This window comes from Gymnoscopelus braueri (genome assembly GCF_963280865.1).
Source record: "Gymnoscopelus braueri genome assembly, chromosome: 5".
Classification (NCBI taxonomy): Eukaryota; Metazoa; Chordata; class Actinopteri; order Myctophiformes; family Myctophidae; genus Gymnoscopelus; species Gymnoscopelus braueri.
The window spans coordinates 25,305,062-25,323,414 of NC_137606.1; the positions used below are offsets into that span (position 1 = coordinate 25,305,062).

The 18,353-nt window shown below is 44.0% G+C and overlaps 1 protein-coding gene across 6 annotated transcripts in view; it reads right to left on the reverse strand.

The window, feature by feature from the left end:
• The window catches only part of LOC308084975 (muscleblind-like protein 1), a 107,508-nt gene that overhangs the window by 21,370 nt on the left and 67,785 nt on the right, over positions 1-18,353 (reverse strand). For all 6 annotated transcript variants that reach the window (XM_080427981.1, XM_080427982.1, XM_080427983.1 and 3 more), the window contains one exon: positions 4,497-4,667. In XM_080427981.1, the coding sequence (XP_080284107.1) occupies positions 4,497-4,667 (171 nt within the window). The remainder of the gene's footprint in view (positions 1-4,496; positions 4,668-18,353) is intronic.

Below are 18,353 nucleotides of genomic sequence, written 5' to 3' on the forward strand. Positions count from 1 at the left end.
AAAGGACCTTTTGACTAATTCATAACAGTAAAATAATGCAGTGATGATGTCTTTGCTTTGTATTAAAAATGCAATTATGACATCACTATGCAGATTAAATCCTAATTACACAAGTTGTGTTTTATAGTAGTAATAAACTACAGCATGTTCACCATGAAACCATCCATTGTTAAATGATTGTTGTAGTCATCATGTCATATACTTCAAAGAAATAGAAGCACATAGAAGCATAATGTGTTATATAGTAAGTGAGGCGATATGATTACATGCGTGATAATTCTATTACCAGTCTGTTAGATATTGATTGTAATGTGACACAATGTCACAACAAATTAGTATTCAAGTGCTGACCTTGTCAGATGTGCATAAAAATTGTCTTATGTCTCACGGGTCTTCAGATAGGACATTTCCCTTCACAGGAATATGTTGTCAAGTAGTGATTTTCTAGGCTTGCACATATTTATTGATATTACTGAGAACTTAAATAAAAAGAAGTACCTATTGAAAATCAATTCCCTCATTTCCCTGAAGAAAAAAAAAAAAGGTCTGTCAAATCCAATCCAACTGGTGAGTAAAAGGTTTCTAAAATACATCACAATGACTTTACATAGAAGGGAATTTCAAGTATCCACTGGACACACAGAGCTACTGTATAATGCTTTTTTCAACGTATGCATCAGGAAATGGCTTTCTTTTTGTACAATTCAAGAAATTTGGGGTCTGCAAAATATTTGAAAATGTTCAAATGTTGAACACTCCTCCATGAATGTAAACAAAATGTATTATATTGAACACAAGTTACACTCAGAATATGCAAGCAACATCATGATGCTGCCGGCACGGTGTTCACACTTTGCCTGGAATGTTGTAGGTCCCAAGCAGGAATAAATACAGAGACGAGATTGCCGCCACTCAAAATGCGGCGCACGTTCACACATGACACCAAAATCTAATATGCCGACACATTGCTTGCACATTTCATATCTGAACGGGGCTAAAGTCTAAAATTGTGAGATAAAGAATACAGTTATGACACACACATAATAGCCTTTGCCAAAATATGCAACCACTTTATTCGGTCAAATGAACAGATTTTAATTCAATTATTTTATAGGATTGAATTTTAATATTCATAGCTTGTTGTTGACAATTAATTCAGAAATTACTGCAGTATGGCTGATCTGGAAATGGAAAAAAAAACAAAACAAAAAGATAAGTATGACTGGTACTAGCACCGTTGTGATGAAAAGAGAGCTGAGCCAGAAGACAAAGCTCAATCTTTGTTCCTACTCTCACCTATGGTCATGAAATATGGGTCATGGCTGAAAGAAAAAGATTATTGGCCGAAATGGGTTTTCTCAGGAAAGTGACTGGTATTTCCCTTCGGGGTAAGGTGAGAAGCTCAGTCATCCGTGAGGGACTCTGAGTATAACTGCTGCTCCTTTAACCTATTCAATCCGGGAACGCATCTGTGTCATTTTAGGTTTCTTCGGCTATTCAAAAATAGCAGATATACAAGCTCATAGCGCGGCACCGAGTGCCGCGCTATGAGCTTGTAGATCTGCTATTTTCTTTTATTGTGAAAATGTGATCAAATATTTGAATACATATATTTTTAAAGGGAAAAGATATAATACAATCTTTGCTTCTGGGGGTCCCTATTACAATTTTTTTTTTTAGATGGCGGTCCGCGGCCAAATACATATAATTTTGGGGGTCCTTGACATGAAAAAGTTTGAGAACCACTGATAATAGGAGACATTTGTAGAATCCCCCAGAAGCAAAGATTTGAGTTACAAATATTTGCTTTAAAAATATATTCAAAGATTTGTACAAACTTTCCTGATTAAAAAAAAAAAAAATAGCCAAAGAAATCTAAAAATGACACAGATTCTTTCCCGGTCTTATATGGGTTAAGAAGAAAGGAGCCGGTTGAGGTGGTTTGAGCATCTAGCAAGGATGCCTCCTGCTCCTGGTCGCCTCCCCTGGGAGGTTTTCCAGGCAGGTCCAGCTGGGAGGAGGCCATGGGGCAGACCAAAGACCAGGTGGAGTCTCTATGAGTCATTATTGACTTAAATATTATAAGCTGACCAAACCAAATTATATAAACTTGGTGGAAAAGATGTTTCTATCTGTCAGTCAATATGTGGCACCGCCACACACAGTTTCTTTTCTCTCTTTCTCTTTTCTTTTTTTCTACTGTTTCTAAAGAGCAGGTAAATTATCTACATAGCCACAGTGCTCCAGGTACTGCAGAAGGTGACAGATGGGTGGAGGTTTGCCCGTGGTCAACGCTGAAGTACCTACAATCACAGCAGCTGCGTTTTATATCTCTTTGTGGTAGTCCTCAATCTTATCACCGTGATCATAAAATATATATTTCCCATGCATTTGTTATTGCCTGAGGTTATCCAACAAGGGCTGGAGTATCAGCCCAAGCTAATGTAGAAGAAGGCTGATACCTGCCTGATCATTTTGGTTTACCCTGATTTATTCACAAAGTCAAGAAGAAAATAACATCTACTCTGCACTTCAATTGAATAAACCTATTAACATGAATTACTGTCAATGTAGAACTGCCTCTGCAAAAATAAATGGTACTGGGATTTTGAAAACACAGCAGGTGCTTTTCTACTGTGTGTAGAAATGGGTCTTTTGCACCCATGTCTCCTCAGACATGAATGTACCACATCATCTGCAGCAACCGTGTTTGACGGCCAAGTTTCCACCATGTTTAACATGGTGAGCACCTTCCTCAGCGAGTTCCCTAGCACAGTGGTTCTCAAACTTTTTCATGTCAAGGACCTCCAAATAAATATGCTTTTGGACGCGGAGCCCCATCTGAAAAGATTTGTGTTGTTAAAATGTTTTTCAAATAACCGATGCAGATTGGTGTTAAAGTGGTTAAAATTTTTTTTTTGCCATATGAGCTACGGTAACTCAATTAGCTGGGGAACCCCCGGACCCCACTTTGAGAAACACTAGTTTAGCGCATATGGTAGCCTACTTGAGCTTGCAATGTTTTTTTTCAGCTTCCATATTAATATCACTCCCTCTGTCCTTTTATCACTCCCTCACAAAAGGTAAATAAAGTCTGGGTATGTGAATTTTTTGGGGGGTAATTAGCACTGGGTGAAAAAAATGGGTTACAAATTCGTGGGATAAATATATAAAAAAAAAAAGCTGGGTATGTGATAAACTGTATTATATAATATATGTGTGTCAGTGTGTGAACTTTTTCTCTGTCCAACATAAACATGTTCGCTGAACTAGATTATATACAGTTTCATGAATATAGGAGAGATAGTCACTTTAGACTTTGCATCCCTATGGGCATTAACACATCATAGCTCACAGCCAGCTGTAATGATCATGTCCTCCTTCACAGCACCATGCATGAAATGAAGGTACCCTGACTACCCTCGTATACGCTTGACATACAGAGGGAAGTCAGATATATGGGGAAAAGTGGGAGAGTGGCAGACAAATCAGGGAAAGAACAGATAGAAGGGGGATGAGGGGAAGAGAACAGCAGACAATGGAGAAAGAAGCCAGAGTGAATTTCCTTTTGTTCGCCTTGTGTTATGTCCCTTCTATTCTCCTTTACTGTAGTGCCTTTGTACTGCAGATCTAAAGCCATCTTCCCTCGCTGCTCTGCTATCGCCTTCACTTTATCCTCCTGTCTTTCCACTGTCCACTTATCTCTTGCTGCCTTTCTCCATCCTACCTTTCTTCGTTGGTGCTCTGTCCTTCTCTGTCAGCCTCTCTTTCTCACCCTCTCATTCCTCTGGCTTCCCATGACATAAACAGATAGGGACGGCAGCACTGTCCCAGGGAAGATCTATTGCTTCTGTCCTCTTTTAAAAAAATCCTCTCGTGGTTTCTACTGTTCCTCTCAATCGGCCTCTCTCCTCAGCCTCTGCAGCCACTACAGATAAGGCCGATAAGCCATTGACTTATGACTTATTGTGTGTGCCACGTATGCGCGTGTGTGGTGTGCATATGTGCGTCTACTTGTGTGTACAGTACGTGCTTCTCCACACGTCCAGCATTTGGCATTCTTTTGATTTACTGCGCTTCCTGCCTTTCCTCTCTTTCCTCCATCGCACGAGGAGGGACAGAGCAAAGCATGGAGGCATTTCAAGAGACTTGGTGACTTTCGAGCCTAACAGCCAGGTCTCCTCCACCCTGTAGCATCTCATAGACTGCTACACAAATGGAAAGGGGCGGGGGAGGGGGGGTTTAATCAGAACTTTGCGCTTATGTAACTGTACCCAAGATGTAACAATAAAAAAAAAACTTGAACCGTGAACTGGTTGACATCACCTTGAGGAGCTTGCATCTACGGTCACAAGCCAATTTCTATGGTGATTTGTTGCATGTCTCTGCGCATATATATGACATGGGTATATATATGCTATATGTGTGCGCCTGTGTGTGTCTATATGCATTTGTGAATCTATTATGTATGTGTCTTTGTGCGGATGTCCTCTCACCACTGGCTGCAGCTGTGTACCAGGCATCATGGCATTGGCAAGATGCATCTGCTGGGCCAACATGGCCATATTCTTCTGTTGTATCAAGTTGTTCCTGCCATTGATCTCCAGCTGGGTCTTTAGGTGGGGCGGTGGGTGCAGGTACTTACAGTTCTCCCTGGAACATCGGCCCTGGGGGGAGGAGACATAAGTGGAAGAGATAGCGCTTAATGAAACAACAAAACAGAGAGGTCAGGAGCACAGGGAGGTTGAAGCAGCAGAATTTGTATTGCGATTCCCTGGAAAATGTTGCTCAGTGCAAAGAAGCAATGAGCCTTGGCCTGGGTCAGTGCCCTTACATTCAAGAGGATCTGACCTACAGTATATGTCTTTGACGTCTGAAGCTTTCACTCATTTTATAAAGCAGAGAGATCAAATCTCCTCACTGCCTTTCCCCATCACTTTCTTTCTGTTCCCTATGAGAGACACATTATCGCCAGGAGCAGAATTAAAATGGATTTGCTCTTTATGTGCGTCTGCTGCCCATTTCTAACACATAGAACAATTTTACGTTTAAGAAAACAATAAAATGTATCCAAAAAAGTACAGATGTAGCATTGTCGAAGTCACCCTTAATGCTGCACGCTTTTGCATGCAAAAGTGAATTTCTTAATGCAGAATTGCTTTGCCTTGGGGAATGGACCTGCCAGGGACATTTTTACTCTCTTCATTTTCTTCTTGGCTGCCCAAAGGGTGAGAGGAATGTTATAGCAGTCAGTGCATTGGGAGAAATGCGGTTTGTGTCACAGGATGCGTTTTCAGTTGTACTTTGATAGTGAACGAGGCCGCAGAAACAGAAGCGGGATACGCTGCATGCGTGACTGGAGACTTCCGTGGCAGATATCCACAAACACATACAGACACGCAGATGGCATGGAAATACAGTTACAACATACACACATCACAGTGGTGCTCCATCCAGTATTCTGCTAGTGTCTACAGACAGAGCATTGTGCGTCTAGGTGCCTGGCGCTCTGGGTGATTATATTCATCCAGTCGGCAGCCGAAGGGGAAAAGGAGGGAATGTAATTTACACTTTCATAATGCCTGCTCCACTGAACACTCCCCTGGTTAGGTGTAATATCTTAGATATCTCCCCCTCCTTCTTACATTCCCTCTCTCCTCCATGCCTTCCGTTCCTCTCATTCCCTTGACATGCTGAGCCCCATGCTGATATTTGCTCTCCTCGTCTTGAATACAGAGCAGTGAAGACACAGAAGAACCACCTCTCTCTCTCTCTCTCTCTCTCTCTCTCTCTCTCTCTCTCTCTCTCTCTCTCTCTCTCTCTCTCTCTCTCTCTCTCTATGTCTATCTCAACATCTAGGCAGGAACACCTATCTCCTTTGATCCCACCATCAAAGCAGCATCTCTATCAGCCTCTTTCATTTCCTCCCATCTTATGCCGATCGTCGTCTTTTAAAAAAGCTCCCAGGAATGACGAGAGCATCCCGGCCACAGATCTACAACCTCCCAGGAGGTTGGATGACATGTTTCTGCTTATCTCAGTGAGATGACCTGCTGGCTGCCCACTGTGGACCGTCCACTATGACACGCATGCATGCACAGTGCACACACACGCACACGCACGCGACACTATTTCCTCATTACAGCCTGATCTGATCTGCCTGACGACAGCCAAAAAGATTGCATTGGTGAGAACAGCTGAATGTCAGAGCCTGATTGGCCAGGTGCAGAGAGATATACAGTAGCAGTCTGGGCCCGTTGATTGGCCCAGGGGCAGACATCGATGCTGCTCCCAGACTGGCTTATCCCCGTGTGACTCCCACTATTGATTAGGGCTAATTGGTTAATGTCTCTCTGAGCTACGGGGGACTACACCTAACCCATTGTCAGCCACAACCAGATTATTGTGTGCATGTGTGCGCAGGTGTCCATACAGTGTGTGTGTGTGTGTGTGCGTGCGTGTGTGCGTGTGCGCGCGTGTGTACATATGTGCGTGCGCGTGTGTATTCTGACTATAAAAGGTCAACTGACTCTAGTTGACTCTATACAATTAGGTATTGCCTATACATAACATTATGGTCGACATGGGCAGCTTCGCTGTGCTGTCCATCTACAGATTGTGTCTGATTTAACTTTGACTGATCGTCAGTCAAAGTGATGTCTCAACCTCAAATAAAACCCCTCACGCTGACAAGATGCTTTAGATCAGTGAAGCATGAAATCAGCTAAATGAACATGGGAATTGCCGAGAGGGATACAGGTACCCCCCCCCCCCCCCGCGCGCGCACACACACACACACACACACACACACACACACACACACACACGCGCAAAACATTATTCCCATCAGGAAAGCATGAGAAGGAGGTGAATGCTCAGTCGCTATGCTAGCAGTGATTGGAATTCGCATGCCTGCCTTGTACTTTATCCAGACCTTGTTGCTGACCTTCTGTTTTTTCAACTCTAGCAGTTTATGTGTCTCAGCTGGAGTCTAAACACGATGGATCCGCATTAGCCTGAGGACGCTGCAGTGCTGTCCTGTTAAGATGTCCTGGCGCTCACACATACACATACGCACACGCACGCACGCACGAAAACACACGCGCACACGCACACACACACACACACACACACACACACACACACACACACACACACACACACACACACACACACACACACACTATTTTCCTGCTGTCTAAACGATGTCGGTGCTGGTTAATGGTGAGACTGTCTGAGCCAAAGCACAGCTCCCTCTGGCTACTGTGTCTGACTACCAGAATTTACTCAGGATGACTGTGGTCCGCCTTCACCTGTCTACCTTCTCTCCTCTGAGACACTAATATGCTAAAGGGCTACACTACCTGAATCTCTCTCTCTCTCTCTCTCTCTCTCTCTCTCTCTCTCTCTCTCCCCCCCCCCCCCCTCTCTCTCCCCCCCTCTCTCCCCCCCCCCCCCCTCTCTCTCCCTCCGTCCCTCCCTGCGCTGTCAGAGAGGTTGGTTGAATGTCTGGGCTCTGTCTGGATGAGGATGAGTCAGTTCTCCCCGCCAGCCTCTGGTCATTACACAGAACAAAGGTGATCCATCTCCTCCATCTTTGGAGGTGCTAAACATCAGAGGTGTGGCACTTACTTGTTGTTTGGTATTTTTTTTGCCAAGAGTGGTATTTTTGGTTGACTGCCAGCATGTAGCCTGCAGGCTCAGTCTCCTCCTCACCCGAGATATTCCAATACTCCCAAAACGTCCAACCAAAGTGCCGTTGCCATGTTTTGGCCATACCGTGATGAGTAGAAAAAAATAATGCAACCTGAACTGCGCAAGAATGTTCAGGAGGACAAAGGAAAAGCTTTTGTAACTCCCGCTGGGGTACAGTACTGTATGTGTGCATGCATGCTTGTGCACCGCGCATTCACAACCTGCACTTATAAATCACATTGGCCTCATTATACCAGATAGCTCTCATCCAGGGTCCACATCCTGAATAGAATCACACATACTGTACACCATGCCTTGTTTCTTTGATTACGTTCAAATACGGTGCAATACAGTATGTGACACATATAGGTGATCAATAGTCTTGTTATGCACAAAATACACATCAAACTTATACAGACACGCACACACACGCACGCACGCGCGCACACACACAGATGGGGACTGCCCTTGAGCAGCATAGTGTCCGGTGCAGTGGTGGCAAAAGTACTCACATTTTGTACTTAAGTAACATAGTATCAATACTGCAATGTAGAAATACTCTGTTACAAGTAAAAGTCCGGTATTCAAAATCTACTTGAGTAAAAGTACAAAAGTATTCGCATAAAAATATACTTAAGTACTGAAAGTAAAAGTACTTATTTTGCAGAATGTCCCATTTCACAAGTTTCCAAATGTACAAAAATGCTTTGAAAATAGCAGATCTACAAGCTCACAACGCGTCGCATAGCGACGCGTTGTGTCTATTTTCAAATAGCCTAAGTATGCATAGGGCTGAAGTGGTTAATGTATGTTTTGTAATGATCATCAAAATCTACAAAGTAACCATAGTTACAGTAAAAGTACAATATTTGCCTCTGAGATGTAGTGGAGTCGAAGTAAAAGTATTGAAAATTGGAAGTACTCCAGTAAAGTAAAAGTACCTCAAAATCTTACTTAAGTACAGTACTTGAGTAAATGTACTTGGTAACTTTACACCACTCCGGTGTGATACCTGACACAATGCCGCAGTGCTGACACGTGTGGTCCAGTATGACCCTGGAAGCAACCTGCGTTTAATCAGCAGCCCAAAATACTCTGTGGCCTAGAAGACCTCAGCCATATATAGAGTCACATCATTTACACCATTGGTTCTCAAAGTGGGGTCCGGGGACCCCCAGGGGTCCTTGAGGGAGTTCCAGGGGGTCCCCAGCTAAATGATAGATTAGGCACCAAATGGACCCTTATGGGTCTGTAACTCTGAGAGTGTACAAATGGAACCAAATGGACCCGTTAGGGTTAAATTGACATAGATTTTACAATATAAATTGCAGTCCAAGTGATAGAAAGGCCATCAAATGGGGGTCTGTACCCCTAATGCATGTCAAACTGGGGGTCCTTGAAATTAAAATGGTTGAGAATCACTGCTAGAGCCGTAAAAAATCTTCTCTTATGGGTGTCCCTGGCATATCTTTTGAAATGGGGGTCCGCGGGCTAATAAGGGTCAATTTGGGGGTCCTTGACATGAAAAAGTTTGTGAACCACTGATTTACACAACGGCAGTCTAACGATTAAAGCTGCCCCTCCACAGGAACCACGCCTATGTATGTGACTGTATGCATTTGTATGTGTAAATTATATTGAACAGGAGGCTTAAAGGAATGCAAACATTTTGACAATAATGAGTGATGACACCATGTTGAAAGGGGTTAAACTGGCAAAATAATGTTATGAATTGAATTTGAATTGAAATTTTAAGGCTTTCTTTTCTCTCCTTTTCAAGTGCAAACACCACACTAATAGTGGTCAGCCCCCATTATTTCCTTTTGGGCTTCGTAGCATTGTAACAAAGCAAAAAGCCGTGTTTTTGTGTGCGCACGCGTTTACGTGCATCATGCACGCGTGCACGCATCGGAGATTCATGTGAGCATAAACTCATCCTGTCAGTTTCATTTGTTACTGGATTACTGCTGCCAAGACGGATCGCTGAAGGATTAATGTCTCTGTTGATTGTCAGAGAGTAATGCTACCAATTACAGAATTCTGATCACGGAGAAGCAAAACAAGAACAGACGGAGAGAAAAGTTAAAAGGCAAGAACGTATGAGAGAGACAGACAGACAGACAGACAGACAAGCAGGCGGGGGAAATAGAAAGAGAGACGTGGGACCTGCATTTCTCATTAATATTAATCAAAAGCAGGCTGTGCCAGTGATTTTAGCTCTGTCTCTGATGGAAAACGACATCCTCCACTGGACAGAACAGACCTGAGCACAGGAGTGGAAGAAGTACTCGCATTGTTTACTTAAGTAAAAGTATCAATACCGCAATGTGGAAATCCGGTATTGAAAATGTACTTGACTCCAAAAGTACAAAAGTATATAAAATATAATAAAGTAATAAAGTACCAAAAGCAAAACTACTCATTATGCAGAAAGTCCAATTTCAGAAGTTATCAAACTGTATAAAAAATAATAATCAAAATCTAGAAAGTAACTAGTAACTAACGTTTTCAAATAAGCAAAAGCACAATATTTGCCTCTGAGATGTAGTGGAGTAAAATGATCTGTTAATCCACCAGAAATGACTCATTCTGATTTAGTCACACATAATCCTGAGCACTCTGATCTGCCGCGCCACCCTTTCTCTGCTCCTTATTAGCCTCGTTCCCAGCCTCGTTCATCTGCGAAGAGAAGAGCCTGGTCACAACCTAAACCAGCGAGTGTCTCGGAAGTCCTGAGTGGACAGGATTTCTGTCGTACGCGTTTCCCCCGGAAACGATATTTTTTGACCAATCACAACACTTGTTTCATTCACAGAGAATGTAAACTGATTTGTAAAGCATCAGCGTCATTTCCTTGGGCGGTACTTCCGCCAAATTCAACCATTTCCGCCTAGACAACCAACATCGCAGGTCTTGCCCAGCGTGGCTCCTTGTTGGTCTGGACTGGATTTTGCGAGAGAAATAAGCAACCAGGTCTATGAAAACAAGCCCAAAAGAAGACTATAGGCTGTGGCTATTTGCAAATAGACAATCTATAGTCCCAGGCTGGCGCAAAACATTTTCAGATATAGGGGGGGTTGTCTGCGGACAAATACATATTAATCTGGGGGTCCTTGCCATGAAAATGTTTAAGACCCACTGGTTTAACAACAATAGGAAACAAGCCTAAACAAGCAACTACACTTGAGCCCAAAAAAAACCAACCCACAACTATCAATATTTACAAACAACTTTACAGAAAAAGAAGGCCAAAGTCGCTTATAATAAGAGGACATTGCAACACTGCTTGGACTCCCCTCGGGGCACATTATCGCTGCCATTGCCATCAGCACCGTGGCCAGTGTGACACTGACAGCGGCGGAGCTCAGGTTTAGACAGCAGTGGTCCCAACCCTTGTGCATTAGCAATTCTCTCTGAATGTCACTGCATCTCCCTCCAACTCCAAAAGACAACCATCAATCAAGTCAGCTCCGTCTGGACGGGGGCTGTGTGAGGAGAATGTGCAAGCAGACGCACACACTTGGACGAGCACGCACTGCGTCACACACATGCACGCGCACGAGCGAGCGCACACACACACACTTGTGTCTGCAAGTAAGTGCTTTCGTAGCCGAGAGGTTCCTGTCGGCCAGCAAACGTCAGACAGATTATGACATCACGCAGAACACAAAGAACACCCTGTCTGAGCCACTGAGAGGGTGGCCAGACAGGCCAACTAATGTCCCCCCACACACTGTCTCCCTCACACACACACACACACACACACACACACACACACACACACACACACACACACACACACACACACACACACACACACACACACACACACACACACACACACACACACACACACACACACACACACATTCAAGCAATAAACATGTTATGAAATGTGCACCAGCTGCAAATATCTGGCTGATCACGCCATGTGTTAGGAAGTAGATTTGAGGGGAAAATGTCCATTTGCAGTGAATGACAAATCCCCGGGCATTATTTTCTCTCTCTCTCTCTCTTTCTTTCTCTCACTGTCCGTCCCCAGTAAAGGTTCCAATCATGTGCACCGCTGCACTGCTGAAGTGGACGACATGCAGACATACAGTACGTTTGAGGGGCTCTCCCTGCAGACCAGACCTCTAGGAAGTCATATCTGACACAATATCTTTTAGCTAGATGTACATACAAGTCTCATTAGCACTTTGCCGTCATCTATCAAAATCTGGGACACCCCCGATCATTAAATAACCTTCAGTTCTCGTTTGACCGGGCAGCGAGTGAAAAGCCTTTGGGAGACAGGGACAAGTAGCCAGAAAGACCCAAGCAACACATACAACCATAGACAGACAGTAGACAAAGTCAGAGACATTTAGTCAATGGGCTGAAAGTCTGACGGTTGTAAAATATCAGGCCGGGCCAAAGACAAATATTGTTCTGATGATGAAGCACTACACATATGACATTCAGACCATGGAAAGCTTTTAGCCTTTGCGCTTAATTAGCCAAAACGTCAATTATGGCCCAAAAAAGCACCACTTAGCCTGGCATTGTGTTAGCGTGTTTTGGCTGTCTGCAGGTATAAAATCGTTAGCATAGGGGGGCTAATGACTAGGGGGCATCGTTAGCGGTGAAGGCTAATGACAGCACTGCTGCTCTTGAGCTCAGCTGTTCCTTGTTTGTCAGCCGCCATTACATTGCTGAAAATGACTGGCTGCTGGTCCAAATTTAGCTAACAATTACTGTATGATTCATGTTTACTAGCACTGGGTGTTTTGTCCCTCACTGTGCTGCCATCACAATTGGGGGGTCGGGAGGAGTCAGCTAAGCCATGCAGGATAGTTTATGAGCTATAACAGGCCAATTCACGCTTGAACCGTAGGGCGTATAATACAAACAAAAAAGATTCTATGGATAACTTGGATCATTCTGCCATTCTGCGTTTTATTCAAAGCACACTTGTTGCTACTAACTCCAACTGCTTCTGTCCAAACCTCACACAAATCGGTACATATTATCTCTGCAGTCATGTGATCAAGATGTATCAGTCAGATACATTCCCATTGGCAACCCGGCCTGCGCTCCGATGAGCGCACTATTCTAGTTACATTTGTTTTGTTGTTTTTTAATGCATGATTAGAATCAATTGTTCCACTAAGATATTTAAAAAATATATCACTTTCAGCGTGTGAGATTATCATTATCTGTTGATCTCTTTGTGAAGAGAGAGAGATGCTTTCTAACATATTGTTCAATATGATGTCTCATTGCCTTAATAAAACACTTAAAACATAACCACATGAACATGCATGTGCCATAACCCTCCCCCCATTTATCTTCCTGAAGGTGCAGTATTCATCTAATATCTAATAATCTAATCCTGACTCCTGTGGGAGTGTCATTGTGGAATTGTGCAGCATTCCTAATTAGCTTTGCTCTGCTCTCATTAGGTCTACATTAACTCACTACAGACAAACACACACTTAAGCGTGCACACACGCGTGCGGCCGTGCGTGCGTGCACACACACACACCCACACACACACACACACACCCACACACCCACACACACACACACACACACACACACACACACACACACACACACACACACACACACACACACACACACACACACACCGAGTGAGAAAGCGAGAGGGAGAGATAGAGGAAAAGTTAGGCCACCTCACAGCCCCTGAGATGAGGCCCTTTTTATCTGTTTCTTTTTCAATTAATTCTCCTTCTTTTTATCAGTTCATCTTTCTATCTCCCTTCACCGTTCCCTCCCTCCTTCCCAGTCTAAGTATAATCCTCTCTTGGTTCTTCTGTATTCACGGCCTCCCAAGCTGACTCCAGTACAGTTTTATCTCTGGTTCACTGTATCATGGTTCTGTATTCAATGACTTCCAAGCTGACTCCAGTACAGTTTTATCTCTAGTTCCGTGTATCATGGTTCTGTATTCATGGTCTCCCAAGCTGACTCCAGTACAGTTTTATCTCTAGTTCCGTGTATCATGGTTCTGTATTCATGGTCTCCCAAGCTGACTCCAGTACAGTTTTATCTCTAGTTCCGTGTATCATGGTTCTGTATTCATGGTCTCCCAAGCTGACTCCAGTACAGTTTTATATAGTTCACTGTGCCATGGAGTCCTATTAAAACGCAACATAATGAGAAACATACTGAGCACGTCCAGTAGCTCAGACTTCAACAGGTTTTAGGACAAATTATTTCTCTACCTATCTCTTTAATGTTTGTTCTGCAAACAAACCGAAATGACTGGCAAAACATTTTTCTTAACCGTTTGTTCCCCCCACTCTTCATATATAGCTCTACTGCTGCCATCATCATCATCATCATCAATGTTGTAATCTTGAGAGAGTCAGTGAGCAGAAAACAAATATGAGGAGGAGATAGTTGTCCTTGTGTTGGGGTGCCTCGTGGCTCAGCCAGTTACAACACAACTAGTGAGCGCGAGGACCCATAAGTTTGAATCCATACCCCCGTCTGTCCTCCTCTCTCTGCCCTTGGTTTCCCGTCTCTCTACACTCTACTGTCTGAAATAACGCCCCAAAACATGTTCCAATGGCAAGAGGCAAGGCTGAGTGTCTCCACCAACTCATGATTATTGCATGACACCACACACACACACACACACGCACGCACGCACGCACGCACGCACGCACGCACGCACGCACGCACGCACGCACGCACGCACGCACGCACACACACACACACACACACATATAACAAGAAAGATAAATAGAGACAGATGGAGAACAGCTCTGGAGAGATGGTGTGGGTAGCAAAGGGAGTAGCAAAGTTGCCAATGCAAGTTTATGATAATTAAAAAAGAAGAAGACAAAACTAATGTTTTGTGCTCACAGCGTTATCTGAGGGTGGATTTAATATCAGGTAGCTTAACATTTTCAGGCTCATCTCTCTGCACCTGTGTTGAGAGGAGCCGTGATTGGAATGTGGGGGAGGCTTAAGTGTTCCAATATGCTCTTCTATCTACTCCTGACGAGTCAGATATCACACTAGCACACCCTGCAGCTATACTTACACTCTCCCATTTCAATTCACCACACGAGCCCTCAGATTTCAATTAACCACATGAACCCTGACATCCCTATTCTGTGTTAATATGCATTCTGCTGGCGAAAATAGGCGATCTACAAGGTTGTAGATCGCCTATTGGTTAAAACTGAGGATTTTACTGAGCATGTAATGGAGAAAGCCATGACACTCTCTTGCAAAGACACATGCACACGCACGCACGCGCGCACACACACACACACACACACACACACACACACACACACACACACACACACACACACACACACACACACACACACACACACACACACACACACACACACACACACACACACACACACACACACACACACACACACACACACACACGCTCTCCTACAGTACACACCAGCAGGGTTCTTACAAAGCAGGGAGTCCCTTCGTTAACAATAACGTTACACCATACAGTGTCATTGCCTTGAGGTTAAAGCAGATAAGAGAGGATTAGCATTCATTTACAACATAAAGTGATAATACCCACCGGACGCACACACACACACACACACACACACACAGTCACACAGGGCAGGCAGCCAGCCAGCCAGAGCTACAGATACTAACAATCAAAGCTTCATACTGAGGGAAATAACAGTAATAAGAGGGAAGCATGTAATCCTTTGTATCAACAATTGCAGAGCTGGAAAACCCTCAAATTAAGGCCACAGACAAGTTGTGAGGAGCCGTAGCGGGAATAAGCGTGGATAGTGGAAAACCCATACAGCCCACATGGTGGATAATGGAAATGAAAGCACATTTATATTATATATAAAGTGGTCTTTATTCTGTAAAAAATTTTGTACTCATTGCTATGTCCAGTAAGAGTTCAAAGAGATGATTTGGTTAAGAATAACAGGAAATCCAACATTCCGAGCATGACCTTGCCATTACAATCCTGAAGGATCTTGCACCATCCTCCCTGCCCTTCCCAGATGGAGGTGACAGAGATAGAGCAAGAGAGAGAGAGAGAGAGAGAGAGAGCGAGAGAGAGAAAAAGAGAGAGAGAGAGAGAGAGAGAGAGAGAGAGAGAGAGAGAGAGAGAGAGAGAGAGAGAGAGAGAGAGGATACAGTAAAATCCAGAATGCTGCTTTTAATTCTGAGAGTTAAAATGGAATTTACAGATTTGTAGAGCATAGAAGGAGACAGAGAGTAGGAGAATCTGAGCTGATTCAGACACCAGGTAATTTTTTGATTATATACATATTTTGAAAACGTGCTCTGATGGACAAAAAACATGGTCAACCTGTCACACTGTGTATCTTAATCCCCTGCCGCATGACGGAGCAGAGGGCTACCCCCCCCCCCCGCGTCCGTCCCCCCCTCCCTCCATGTATAGCACCTTCCGGCTGCACACTCATCCACATCGATCCACATTGATCAAAGTCGGTTTGTTCCACTTTGGCAAGGAGCAAGGATGGGGGGGGTGGCAGGGTGATCACCTTCGCTAAGCTCCTTCCCACAGTGGGACCATCCATCCTCCGAGATGCCAACCATCATCTATCAATGCCCACAACATTACAGTGGTGTATATATCACAGCAGCTAAAAGTTAATACAACTCGGCATAAAGGTGAGCGGATAAGGTAATAGAATTAAGATTGTCTTGCGGTACCAGGGGGTCAAAATCAAATCAAAATCATTTTAACCACTTTAACCATTATTGTATACTTTGGCTATTCAAAAATAGCAGATCTACAAGCTCATGTAGAGCTTGTAGATCTGCTATTTTGGAGAAAAAAACGTGAAAATGTGCGCAAATCTTTGAATATGTATGTTTTAAAGCCAACATTTGTAACTCAAATCTTTGCTTCTGGGGGTCCCCGGAAAACAAAATATTTTGAGATGGGGGTCCGTGACCAAAGCGGTTAGATGGTGCACGCAAATCCAAAAATGTCAACGGGTACTGGATCCGACTAAATAAACATGAACAAAAGGAAAGGGTCCGCACACCATCTTAATGCTCCCAACACATTTTAATGAATGAAGAGGTAAAAAATAACAACGTTTCGGCCTATGTGGCCTTCGTCAGGTATACTGAGCTGAGTGAGGAGACAGGTACCTATATAAAAAGACAAGAGAGGGCAGAATTCACTGAGTGAAGGCACCCGGGGACAACGCCCCAATTTGGAATTCTGAGTCTATGATAGGTCCATAGATAACCAAAGATAAGCCATTATTATTGTGGCCATCAGGAAAGAGGAAAAATGTTGTGTACATGATAAGTGTCCATACCATATAGTGCGTACCAAAAAGATCCTGAAGGGGGCGTCAACACGTGTCATTTGGTAGCGGCGGACATCTTTGCGGGGTATAAACAGGTTGACTTAACATTGACCCCCACCAGTATGTCTGCAGCTACTATGCCACGCCCCCCCCCCCCCCCCCCCTGGTGACGACACATTGGCAAGAACTATACAAAATACCTGTCCACAATGTATGGAAACAAAGCTCCCTGAACTATAAACAGAGAGTCAGATATATACAAACATTAAAAATGCAATAAAGCAATATTAAAAGACAAGACTAGTCCGTGGCCAAAATACATACAGTTTTGGGGGTCCTTGACATGAAAAGGCTTGAGAACCACTGCTCTAAATCACCCTCATATTCCTGGTAACCACTCTAGAAAGGGTCTTTGCCAAAACTGTGTGCAGTGCCCACTTACATCTGTGGTTCCCACTCAAGACTCGAGGGCACTTTGGCATAGTGCACTTGAGTGGGCACCACATATCTAAGTATACCTATTACATCCATGTACCCAATCGCCTCCATGGTATCCTCTCAAGGGCGGTACCCACTTACATCTGAAGTGTGTAAGTGGGTACTGTTGAATAACAGCCATATGTACCATGGATGTGAGTGCCATGGATGTAATGCAGCCCCCCTCCATTTGCCAGCACGCAGCTGTAAAACACCCTCCTGTCGGTGCCGCTAGTGTGGACGACAGGTAGTATACAATAGTGTGGACTTCAGATGGCCGTTTTGACACAATCGACTTTGTGAGAAAGTCAAACGGTGGCCGACAGCCGTGGTAGCCGGCGGAAGTCAGACCCAGAACAACACAGGCTCAACGCAGTAAGTCTTTCTGATGGCTGAGGCCGATACGACTCTAATCCTGTTAAAGCCTTTTGAAGAATCACAACGTCCACGGCCGAGCTCTGCGACATGTACGATAACAATAAAGGGATATTACAGACATTCTTCAATCTCCACTCTCCAAACAGCCGACTGACATGACTCCCATCCACTCTGTGCTCGCTGTGCTCTTTCATCCCTCTCTCTCTCTCTCTCTCTTTCTCTCTTTCTCTCTCTCTCCATCCACACACAGCTTTGTTTTTGCCTGCTTTTGTTGTACCTGTCCATCACTGTCCATGTTACGGCGTCTGAGCTCTATTCACTCCTCTATCATTATGCTCTGTGTCTCTCCCTCGACCTCGTTACACAAGCTATTGAGTCCTTTCAACCCTTTTTACACTTTTGCTGTTGTTCACACCTCTCTCTCTCTCTCTCTCTCTCTCTCTCTCTCTCTCTCTCTCTCTCTCGCTCTCTCTCTCTCTCTCTCTCTCTCTC